Source organism: Toxoplasma gondii, chromosome X (assembly GCF_000006565.2).
Source record: "Toxoplasma gondii ME49 chromosome X, whole genome shotgun sequence".
Lineage (NCBI taxonomy): Eukaryota > Apicomplexa > Conoidasida > Eucoccidiorida > Sarcocystidae > Toxoplasma > Toxoplasma gondii.
Window position 1 is genome coordinate 4,453,486 of NC_031478.1, and position 12,245 is coordinate 4,465,730.

General features: G+C 52.8%; 1 protein-coding gene across 1 annotated transcript; it reads right to left on the reverse strand.

Annotated features, from left to right (window-relative positions):
* Positions 1 to 930: 930 nt before the first annotated feature.
* TGME49_234560 (hypothetical protein) lies at positions 931 to 11,437 on the reverse strand. Its single transcript, XM_002368855.2, has 11 exons — positions 10,522 to 11,437; positions 9,747 to 9,833; positions 8,645 to 9,104; positions 8,118 to 8,311; positions 5,589 to 7,748; positions 4,925 to 5,031; positions 4,389 to 4,458; positions 3,423 to 3,652; positions 2,879 to 2,995; positions 2,555 to 2,657; positions 931 to 2,116 (listed from the first exon to the last, which is right to left on the reverse strand). Exons 1-11 carry the CDS (start codon positions 10,721 to 10,723, stop codon positions 1,989 to 1,991), a joined length of 3,858 nt encoding a protein of 1,285 aa, XP_002368896.1. The 5' UTR covers positions 10,724 to 11,437; the 3' UTR covers positions 931 to 1,988.
* Positions 11,438 to 12,245: the final 808 nt, after the last annotated feature.

Sequence of the window (12,245 nt, forward strand, 5' to 3'; positions counted from 1 at the left end):
AAGGAGAAGAGACTTCTTCAAGCCATCTCAGCAAGCGAGGAGACAAGAAAATCAAACGAACGCAGAGAATGAAGCGGGGGAGCTCGCCGTCTAGGCGAGTCTAGGTTCTCGCGTGGCCCTTCATACTTCACAATTTCATTTACGTGAACAAAGAGTGCCTCATGCTTTTGCCGCGTGAAACACACTGGCTATTCAAGGCCGAGGCAGCTGAGAGAACGAACGACACCCAGAAGACCGGAGGGAAAGCAACCGAGCACTTGGCACAGTTCGTTGTGAATCCAGGAGGAAAGCGAGAGAGAAGAGAGACAAAAACGACAAATATGAGACAACAAGGGCAGAGAGGAAACAGAGAGAAGAAAACGCGAGGGAAGACAGAGAAAGAAGAGAGAGGAGCGAGAGAAGGAAGGGAGAGAAAGGAAAAAAACGAAGTCCCAGAAGAGAGGTATGACAGCAAGATAGACACCGCAGAAAAGGCGAAAAGTCCTACGGCAAACAACGCGACTTCTGGAGAGGTGCCTGGCAAAACTTTTACAAAGTCACGGTTTCGCTCCAGCCCCGCGCAGACATTTTCGCAGGCACCTCGCCTGAACGGAGAGACCGTTCTCCTTCCCTCGGAAACTCCTTAAAACCCCTAAAGATCTTCGTGAGACCATGTATGGTTATTATCACATTATAAGTGTATATTGTCTCTACTGGTACGTATATAACTGGAGAGCTATGCACACCCTGAGTAAAAAAGAAGCCCAAGGTAGCACCGACAATAACATGACTGAAATGCTGCGGTGTGTGGCGTGCCGCTTCTTGATTCAAATCAGGGGCAAAGTCAATCTGTTTCTGCGTCGTTGTGCAGCGCAAAAAATATTTCAAGTATCCAACAATGCTTTCGGCGCGCTCTCAGATCGCTCGCGCTCGACGTATTCGCTTATTGAGGCGCTTTCCAGCAATAAAAAAATTCAGTTTTCAGAATTACGCACGAAGGTCGGACACTCACACCGTTGTTTACCGCTCGCTTCGTTCGCACAAAAAATATTTGCACCAGAAAAACAAAAGAAATACAAATACGCGTAAATAAAAAAATGTCTGCGTGTGCATGTGTGTAGCGTAGATGAAGTAGAGAGAGAAAGGCCTAGTCATTCGAAAGAAAGGGCAAGTTAGACCAGAGGTGAAGACGCTAGACTGGGGCAAGTGCGTGTATCCTGAAAGGATGTACAAATATACGCACATACATGTATATACCTGCATATGTATAGCTGTACACACATGCACAAATGCAGAGACAGAAGCGTTTAAATATTCGACTAAAAGGCAGAAACAGACGAAGTAAAGAGGCCTACATAGATCCATGTAGATGTATTTTATGTGAATGAACAGACACACGTGGATGCTTTTGATAAATTTCAAGAGTTGACCCATTTTCTAGGAGACGCCCGGGCCAACAGCAGGCATGCAAGTGCATGCAATCTTGCAGTTTTTCTTGTTCTTTGATTCGTCGGGTCTTTTCTCGTTTTCGCCGCCTTTTTGAGTCTCCCGCAAAAAACATTGACGAGCGTGCATCGTCTCTGAATGTCTCCCTCGGGCTCTCTTATTCGGCCGTTTTCTAGAGTTACAATCTCCGCGTCACCCCGACCTCCACACGGCGCCTCCAGAAATCCAAAATAACGCCGCGGTTTTCCTCTCCTCTCCAGCGCTTCTGCGCATCCACTCTCCGACGTTCAGAATGAAATAAACCAAACAGCTCTCGCATGCAAAGAGAAAGACGGACTCTCCAAGACGGGGAGAGGAAGTCCCCCGGAGCAGAAAGAAAAAGAGGCAGAGGGGAGGAAGAAGAAATGACGGCACAGCGGGAGAAGGAGAAAGCGTGGAGACAGAGGCAGAGAAGAAGGGAGACAAGAAGACTGCGCTGAAGGACAGAAAGACGAAGAAAACGAGTGAGGAGACGAGGAGAAAGAAGAGAAGGAGAAAAAGAGAAGAGGAGAGTAAGGGAAGCATCAGCCGCCAGCGACGTCTTGAGATCGATCACTCATTCTCTCTACACTGCTGCACCGACTCGGGCCGTTGCCGACGGGGTCTGAGAGATCTGTCACGTTGGTACTTCCAGAGTCGCTTCCCCATTCGTCTGAGGTCACACGCATTCAATACACAGACACTTTACATATCCACCTCTATATTTAGATGCATGTACACTTTATGGAGTATTGCATCTGCCTCTGCTCTCGCTCTCTGTCATGGTCTAAACATAGAGTTCTTTCTCTGTCTATGTAGACACAAAGCCACCGAAATGTCTTTCTCCATGCCCGTGCTGGGTTCCTACAAGAAATTCGGCTTCATATCTACCTCTCTTCTCCCTCTGGACACACACGCATATATATATATATATATATATATATATACATACAAGCAAACATATGCACATCTACATGCGTAGATTTATCCACAGAAGTATGACTTGGACTTTGTGTATATCTACAAATGCATATACGGTTCCAACGCTTGATGTATTGAGGAGAGAGCTTCCCGTTCATCAGGCGACGTTTGGATTTTTTTCGTTTCTGACCCAGATCGGAGCTTTCGTAGGACTGCGTCTCTCGGTCCTCGGAGTCGTCTTCGCTACTGCCGTCAGAGTCTGCCTCGGAGTACTCGGACTCCTCATCCGAAGACTGAAGAAACAGGAGGACTTCAGAGAACACCGTGTAGACGGAGAGAGGAAAGAGAACGGCAGAGCGACAGGAGCAACAGACAGAAGAAAAGAGACACCCACAGGGAGCGAGGGAGACGCAGGAAGAGACAGCACCTCAAGGAGCTGAAGAGAGACAACTGGGAGACGGAGAACGGGGGAAAGGGAACGCGCTTGGCATCTTCAGCTTCCCAGAAATCTCACTTCTTCGTAGGACAGTTCCATGTCACACCACCGAGTGTTGAGGGGGACGAGTTCGGTGGGCGCGAACGGCGCCACGCGGCCGTCAAATGTGCGGCACCAGACGAGGCCTCCGCAAGCCTGAAACGCAATTCGAAGTTAAAGAAACATGTTCGAGTCGGAAAAGCGTATCAATCGAAAGGGGAACCAGGCAGGGGTTTTCGCGCGAGACAAACCGCATTTCTCAACGACCCTGCAAAACCAGACACGAAAGCGCAGTCTCCACTGACTCGTGGAAACCTGGAAACGCTCTCGCGACGCCCTCAGAGCATGAACAACCTAACCATTCTACACACAAAAATACCTAGACACACATACACCTGCAGAGATGCACACAAGAGACATCGATCTATCTATTTTTATCTACGTAAAAATATAAGAATACGCATGTAGTCGAACAAATTCACACATACATTTATATATAATATATATGACTTTATTAACATGCACATGCAGAGATCCGAATCGATGTCTTTTCTTTGGACAGGTTCACTGAAGCCCAACTTACTGCAAGGACTTGGAGGTAAACTTTGTCTTTTTTTGCGTTTTCTCGTTGCTCCAAACTGGAGCTTTCGTCGTCTCTTCCCGATTTGCTCTCGCCTGCCAGACGCGCCGCGTCGTCTACAAGAAGTGCACAGTCTCCAGGGAAAAAGAGGAAGCGACTGAGAGGCGACAACTCTGCGAGAGGCACAGTCTCCATTCGCACGAGCTCCGCGACCTCGTCGGCCGTGTAGTCTTCTGAACAACGCAGAGGCAACCCACGAAAATCTGCTTTTCTCGTAGAACAAGAGATCTAAGTTGTCACAGACGACCTCATAACTTTGGCGCGCATCGAAAAAGCGAGACACTTGTCCCTGACATACGTTCTCACAAAGCGCTTTCCCAGTCTGTCCAATAGTTATCGATCGCAGGGCGGCTGGAAGCCCCGTTATACTGCAGAAACCAGCTGGCTTCTCGTTCGTTCTCTACAACCGCACTAGCGGCTTGGATTCGCACCCCAGAGATCTACTTCTCAGCGCAAGAGGGTCGAAACCACATTGAAAACGAAAGGCTCCGCCTTGGAAAAACTAGAAAAACAAGTTGGCGCACCGTCTTAACCAGCACTTTCCTCCCGAGGGTACTGCCGGGTGTACATACAGTCAGGAAGGCCCTTTTCCATGGTCTCACGACTTTTTGGAGACACGGCTACTCATTGCTGTATCGCGTTTACTAGAATCTGGAAAAACGACTCAGGAGACACGTTGGCTTTGAGATTAACTTGCTGGACAAAGGTCGATGCCGCACTTCACATTATGAATGCCACTGCTCCCCGAATTTAAAGATGGAACAAAGAAGACTGAGAGACCCATTTTCACGAAGAATCACGAGACAAGACCCTACGCTGGGTTGCGATTTGAAGTTTGAGTAGCGTTCTAGATTTCAAATTGAAAGCTTTACTTTTCTCGAGAAGAAAACTGAGAAAAGCCGACTGTACCTGCAGTGGTTGTGTACAGCGCTCCCGCTGCGTCGTCTCGCGGAGGCTCCTGTCGGCCTCCACACCACATCTGAAGAAAACGCATGCGCTCAGGACGACGGAGACTCGGCATACATTCGGAAAATGTAGTTCATATCAACGGATGCTCTCAAATACGAATCACTTACAGACATCCACACGCGTATACAAGCATACCTAGGTGTCCATACAACCACACACAAATAGATACATATACATATCTCTGTGCTTCTATGTATGGATGTATTTATGTAAGTGATGACGTACTTTCATGTGAGCAGGCACACACTGAACAATTATGTGGATCTGAATCTAGTCAGAAAAGGTCCTCCAGTTTTAAAAAGCACTTGCGCTCGGGACCTGCCTTGGTCGTTCCTTTCGTCATTTGCGCCTGGCTCAGTTTTTCTTCGTCCAGGGTGTTCAACGAAGTTCCGCAGTCAGGGGAGTCTTTTGGTTTCGTTCTGCTCTCACGTTAAACTACCTGAAACCTGCAGAGACTCGAGACTCGAAACACTCACGGCAATGCCGAAGCGCGCCAGCTGACGCTCGGTGACCCTCGCCAGATCCTTTCCACTCCTCTCCTCGTCGGTCTCGGCCATTTTCTCCCGCAAACGCCGCGCGCGGTCTGAAAACATGTTTCCACGGATTCAGTGCCTTTGCGTTCGACGAATTCACAGCGGCACAACAGATAGCCTCTCTGGAAGCCCTTCTCTCTGCGTTCGCTTCTGAGAGCCGCGACCACACTCGCGATATACCAACACACATACTCACACATTTATGGAGATGTGCATGTGTACAGTTACGCCGAATAAATAAATAAATATATATATATATATATATGGGCACGTAGCCCTGCAGTGAGCTGTACTTCGATGTCGGTAAACATCTACTCATAAAGACATCCTTTTTTTTTCTCCGTCATTTCCGTGAGACTAGGTGCACAAGACAAAACTACGTAGACAAGGAGACGGTGACTTCCTTGCCTTGTACGCAAATGCGGAGGACGATGCCTGAGTTCGCTGGGTGTCTCTGTGCGGACGAGCCCCGTCCGCGGACCCTGTCAAGTGTGTACATACACAACATACACTTTGCGTCTCCATGGCCTCGATCCCCGCGCCCTTCCCTGCCTCTTTCCGACCTGAAAGCGCATCGTCATTCGGCGCTTTTCCCCCTCGGCCTCACCAAAGAAGGCTTGCGGATCTGCGAGCCAGGCGACCGTCGCTTGTTTCTCTTTTGAATCGACGCGGACGACTACACCAACCTCCCGCGCCTCTCGGCCCCGCGCGCGGTTCAACGCGGCCAGCGCGGCCTCGCCTCTGAGCGCCATCACGCAGTTAAGAACGCCCTGCATCTGCGCAGTGTCCAGAGCCCAGGATCCGTCTCCCGCTGCGCTTGGGCTCGCCATGCGCACAAACTCGACCAACTGAAAAAGTTCTCTTCGCCACTCGCCGCTCTCCATCCGACCCACCAGCGCATGAAGCCGCGCCGGCGCCTCTGCCTCGGGAGAACGCGAACGCCGAACAACTGCGCGTGGACAGCTCGAAGAAGCATCCGAGCTTCCGTCAGAGCTGTGTCGACTCCAGGTGGGGTTCGCCTTCTGTGCCGACTCGGCGTTCGCTTCCGAACGCGCAGAAGGCTCTGGCGTTCCACGCGGCTCGGCGCCTGCGTCGCCGCTGCCCTCAGCGCGGGGATCTCGACGTTCCTCGCCTTCGTCGCTGACGGGAACACTGCGGAGAACAGGCACTCTCTTGTAGATCGGCAAGCCCAAGTTCGCGGGGCCGACGGCGTCTTGGAGACACTGGAAAAGCTCCTGCAAGTGACCGACCGCGTCCCTGACACTCGCGCCAGTGACGAGGCCAGGCCCGAGTCCACACGGCAGCCGCGCCTCTCGAATTCCGAGAGGCTCTTGCCTCGCAGAGCCATTCGCCTCCGACTCTGCGCTGCCTTCCTCGCTTCCGCAGTCTTCCCAAGCGTCTTCGTCGCTGCTGACGCCGCCTCCCTGCTCTACACTCGCGTCTCCTCTCTCATTCGCTCTGTCTCCGTTCTCTCCCCTTTCCTGGCCTGGCTGCTCTGGGTTGTGTTCCTCGGCAGCCGGTCGAGTCTCCGCGACGTCTGTCTCGCGAGGAGGCTGACCTGTCTCCCGGTCGCCCTGTCTCAGCTCGCCGTCGCGTCCTCTCCTCTCGCGTCGCCTTCCAGCTGGAAATCCCCCTCTTCTCTCCTGCCCCCGTTCTCTCTGTTCGCGTTCTCCTCTCTCGCCTGCTCTTTCCGACCCTCTGTCCGTTGCTCGGTCTCCAGCTCGCTCTGCGCCTCTGTCACTTCGGTGCGCTCTGTCGCGGCTGTGCGAGTCGAACGGAGACACCTCGAGAGGGGTGCGGCCCAAATACTCGGCGATTCCTATTTCCCGAGAAACTTTCGAGAGCGCGCGAACGACTTCCACCGCCTTCAGTTCGTCGGGGACCGAAGTGTGGGGACCCAGTTCGGTGTCTCCGAAGTACGGCGCGTTCCACCAGGCGGGGCCTGCGGCGCGGGCGCGAGTCTCCGCAGCCTCCTCCTCGCGCGCGGCACTCTCGAGATCGTCCTGCGTAAATTTCTTCGTCACAAACATGTGCGGGAGAATCGCCAGACCCACCACAAACTCCGAGTGAGCGAGCGGGACTCGGTCCACGTTCACCGGCGTCAGCGCGCGACCTGCTTCCTGACTCACCCTCCCATCTTCCCACAGAACGCAGCAGCGAGTCGAGACGCTCTCGACGACGCCCAAACGATACAGAGGATCCTCAGGAGAAGCCGAGGAAGAACAGGAGAGAGAAGAGGAGGAAGAAGAAGCGGGAGAAGAAGAGGACGAAGAGGAGCTGTTTGTAATAAGAGTCGGATTCGATACCGAGTGTGGATCTTCAGAAACGGTTTCTGCTGCGTCGAGAGCGGAGCGTTTGAGTTCCGGAGAAACACCGGCCTCGGAGGAAGGTAAAACAGATTGAAAAACGCATGGGGCTAAAGATGCATTTACAGCAGATATGTTGACCGAAGATCCATTTGACGAAGAAGCGTTCAGAGAAGACGCGTTTGGAGGAGAGGAGTGTACAGCAGAAGCGTTTAGAGACGAACCGTTTAGAGGTGGATTCACAGCAGCAAGAAGGGAGGCAGTCGGATTGTGGCGAATGTTGACGTAGACAGGTTGCCCGAGACGGAGGACGAATTGCTGAAGGGGAAGAAGTTCAGAGCAGTCATGTTCAGTCGCTTGCGAAGCGAGGGGTTGAGAAGGCGGTGCAGAGGACCAGGTTTCGCTGTCCTCCAGAAGCCAGTTCACCTTGACTCTGCGGACGGCGAAGCTCTTCACTACACCTGCCGAAAACCGAAGAAAAACGAGTCTTTCGATGAAAAAGAGCCCACAAACGCACCTTTCTCTCCTCTCCAACATAATGCTCCTTCACTGACCTCTTGCTTGTCGCCCCGAACATCCTCACCTCACACTCAGGTTCCCTCTCTCACCGTTCTGTCTCTGTTCTTTGTTCCCCGACCCCCGCTGTCTCTCCATTCATTCTCTCCATTCCCTTCTATCTCTCGGCTTCCTGTCCTCAACCTTTAAAACGTTGTCTCTTCCCTCGCTCCTCGGCCGCTGGTCTGGCTGCTTCGTATGCGTTTTTTTCACCTTTCTTCTGCTCTGTTTGCTCTTTTCTTCTTCCTTTCGCGTCTTGTTAGCTCTCGGCCTACCGCGACAGAGACGGTGGGCCTCCACCGTGTCTTCTTCGGCCTCTCCCGCGCGCTCGCGTCGCTCCTGGCGCGTCTGCAGCTGCTCCTGGAAGTCGCGAAGCCACTCGCCTGTCACGTAAATTCGCTGCGACGGGAACAGCCCGTACGCCTCCGTCGGATATCCCTGCCGCGGGTCTGGCCGCACCCCTTCCATCCTGCGACAGAGAGAAGCGAGGGAAAGCGACACCGTGCTCTTTCTTTTGGCGAGAACAAGACACGCATGCACCTCTCGAAAACCTCACACAGTCGAAGAAGACCCAAAACACACCGACATATCTACATCTCTATCTGTCTATCTATCTAAATATACATACATACATATATATATATATATTGCTTGTACACAATATATATATATATATATTAGTTTTGTGTATAGGTATTGCGTGTATCTGTCCACATATATACATGGATGTACATGCATGTAGAAATCCGTCGACAGCATGCATGTGATTCTGCCCTGTTTGCTGCGTCGAGAGGATCAGCACCCGTGTTCGAGAGTGAATTCATGTCCAGAGTCGAGTTTGACGAGGTAGTCGACCTTGCAGTTGATGACCGCGCCAAGATGTCCACCTTTGATAACGGGTGTGCCGACTTCAAAGGCCTGAAGCGGCCGGAGCAGCGGCGGCTCGTGGGGAAGCGGGAGAGACCCCAGGGCATTGATTTGCAGACCTTCCAGCCTCACAGGCTCCAAGGGATCTGCGAGGGGCAGCGCAGCTGCAGAGACCCCCCGCGGGCCTCTGGTCGCCAGACGAGAAGAAAAGGAGGAGACGCTGTCGACGCTCAAAACACTCGACCGAGAGGCTCGACCCGCAAGCGCACTCGGTCGCCGGGTCGCTCGCGAGGAGACCAGACGTACGTCCGCAATCTGCTTCACCTCTACCACGAGGCCCAGACTCTTGCCGTCTTGCCCCACCACCAAGTCTCCCGCGTAGAACGGTCGATCCACTGCACACAGAAAAACTCCGTTTGCGAACGAATGCAAGGACTCACTGCCTGCCTCTGTGCTCGTCCAAGGTGCGACTCAGCTACGAATCCGAGACGCCAACGGGAGGGACAGGTACGAGCCCGGAGCCACAGGACATGTTCGCAAAAAAGGCAAATCGAATGCAGTTGAACAACACCGAGAGAAGCGCTTTGACGCACACAGACTGCGGCAACGCGGACTTTTGCCTCGTGCACATGCGCTGGTGGAAGCACTGGCTTCCAGCGTATATTTGAAAAACCGCAGACGAGCTGAACACATATCTGAGCACATGTCGCCAAATTCGGAGGTGGAGAGAAGGACCTGGATGCCAGTGACGGCGCCAAAACAAAGTCGCGATCTCAAAGAAACAGAAGGAATGCAAGTGTGCATTTTTTGTCGTGTACGTACACCCAAAAACTCGCTGGAAACGATGCACGCCTACATAAATATATACATAGAGATACACATAGATATGTACACCTCCGTGGACACTGAGAGAACAGCATCGATGGATTGTCGTCTGGATGTTTGAGCTTGGAAAAACAGGAGGAACACCAGCGGCTCTTTCTACGTCTGCGTCCTGCATCTATTCTCCCCACCGAGTCTCCGTTGTGTGCTCTTACGCAACTCAATTTGCTCTCTCGCGATGTTTTCCACGCTGCCGTCTGCCCAAGCAACTTGCACTTCATGAGCCTCGGGGTTCACAGAGTCTGCAGCAACGAGAGACATAGTCACCTGCCCATTCATTCATGCGTGCATGCATACACGAACACTTACCTATATGCATATTGCACATATGTACAGTATGTACACGCACACATGAACACAGATACACACATCTACGTCCGTACAAAACATAAACAGATCTGACTCCTCCCGCCTATTTTTCTTCGCGTCTAGAGTCGTGGCAGTGCAGAACGTGGAATGCACACAGAGAGTGTTTAGTCGGTACAGCCAACGTTTTTGCCTCTCGGAGAGAGCGGCCGACTTCGACTGCAGAAGATCGCGGGAAACGAGGCACCCGTAGGTGATTTACATGTTTATGCGATCTATATGTATGCATGAAACAATGAAACATGCCTATTCGCATAGAGGGTGAGAGCTTCTCCGCAAACCGACGGTGCATGCGCGAGTGAGGGGGAAGCAGGAGAGCGACAGAGAGAGCGGGAAACCGAACAGGCAAGAATACAAGTGTTGGAAGCCGCGCAGTTAACACCGAGAGCCAAAGCAGAAAACTTCAGAGAGACGAGAAGCCTCTTTGCTGCCGACAAAGCGAAGGCACCTCCTGTCCTCTCCGGTTGCCCTGGTGCCTCGGCACCCTGTGGGCGTGTGAACCGAGCCGCGGAAGAGCAGTTGCATGTCAATCTGTACCCCTTTGTGAGACAGGCTGCTGCCCACCTGGATCTTCGTCTTCAGATCCATCCAGAATGCCGCGGTACGTCCGGACGACGAGGCCCCGCGCTCCGCCAGGAACAACGACGCCGGAGGACTGGCGGCGAGGTTTCTTCTGGACCATATCGTCAAGGTCGAACGCTCTGCTCAACTCTGCGGGGTTTCTTGGCATCGCCGCCACGAGGCGGCTGTGCAAACTGGTCGCCATTTTCGTTTGGAAAGACCTGGGTGGAGAAAGCCGGAATCCGAGCGCACCTGCGAGCGCCGAGCGCGAAGCCGGGGCGAGGCTGTGTGGTGTATGTACACCAGAGCGAAAGCGAAAGTCGTGCCGCTGGAAGGTGCCTGCTGGGACGCCGCTGGAGCGGGCGGCTTTTGCTACATGTCGCGTGGACGGGAAGGGAGAAGAGTCCAGCAAGACAAGGAAAAGACAGCAACAGGTGCCTGCCAGCGGCGCGCAGGCCCCGAGACTCGCCTCAAGAATTCCTGGTGCCCTCGGATTCGCTCGATTCGCTTTACGGGGTGAGTTTCGTCGTCGGGAGGACCAGACGCCGCGGGAATTTCCTGGACATGCCACGGCGTACTGTGTGGCGGGAAGATTCTGCGGTCGGGGAAAGACACTGCGTGAGGTCTTGTCGCAATCGAGGGGGTGCACCGGGACAAAGGCGAAGAAACGCTGGAACAAAGGAGGCAGTTGACACTCAGAAGAGCTGCCGTGCAGAAAAGAGCAATCCGGAAATCCGTTTTGGCACGACAAAGGTGAAATAACGGCAACGGGAGACGGAAAAGGGAGACACACGCTTTTTCGTGGACGGCGCAACTCAGCTGAGCCTCGTTCGCAGTGCAAATCCACAGCAGGGCAGCTTCCCGCAAAAAGGAACGACTGCCAGAATCCGTTTTTCTCTTGCTAGACAGGACACTCTTGGGAGAAATTCTCGGAATGGACAGGGGATCGCTGCGTGAAACGAAGGAGAAAGCCCCGGTCTCGTTCTGTGTGGCTCTTTCCCCCCCCACCGGCCTGCGCTGAGAAAAAACATGCAACGCGTTTCGGTTTTTTGTCAGCAGCCTCAGCATTTCCGTTCCATGCACATCCCGGGAGAGAGGAAAAAATCAGAAATCTACCGGTCCGTTCGTTGCTTGCAATCCACCCTTTTTCTTTGTCCGTTCACGGGCAGGGTGAGCTGTTATTTCTCAGCGAACTCGCTGTTCGTGATGTCTGGCGGGTAACATCTCAACTAGAGCCATAGTCAGTAGTTGCAGTGACCTTGTACTTTGAGGAGTCGCGGTATCATTCTGGCGTCTAGATTTTTTCAGAAGGTTGGATTATTGGTGACCTGCCACACATTCCGGAAGTGGAGAACGCTTCTTCGCCTGGTCTGTGTGTTGATGATACTCGCCTCTTCATTTTTTACCGCTACTGCAGGTTCTACCGCACACCGTTCAGGTTACGAAATTATGGTGATCCTTGTGCCCGACGGAGACTGCGGCAGACTGTCATTTGGCTGTGCTTTTTTGTCCTGAGGACAAACGAAAGCTGCATCCCCTTTAAACACCACTCTAGATATGTTTGGTTCTTCATCCTACGGACCAAGGAGGCGAAGAAAACTACCCCGTAACCCCGTTCGCGGAAATCGAAAGAGGCTCACTCAATGTATTCATGAAACGTGATTTGTTGACCTTGCCAGCACGATCTGGTTGCCTGGGACCAATTGGGATCACCTCCCGCCTAAGCA

Bases quoted from the DNA above. Each gene is read 5' to 3' on its own strand.
- TGME49_234560 (XM_002368855.2), bottom strand. From the start codon at position 10,723: ATGGCGACCAGTTTGCACAGCCGCCTCGTGGCGGCGATGCCAAGAAAC. The intron at 8,312-8,644 runs GTGCTGATCCTC...TCTCTGTCGCAG, and splicing joins GAATTCACTCTCGAACACGG to GATGGAAGGGGTGCGGCCAG. The intron at 3,653-4,388 runs GTACAGTCGGCT...TGCGTTGTTCAG, and splicing joins GCTGTACACAACCACTGCAG to AAGACTACACGGCCGACGAG.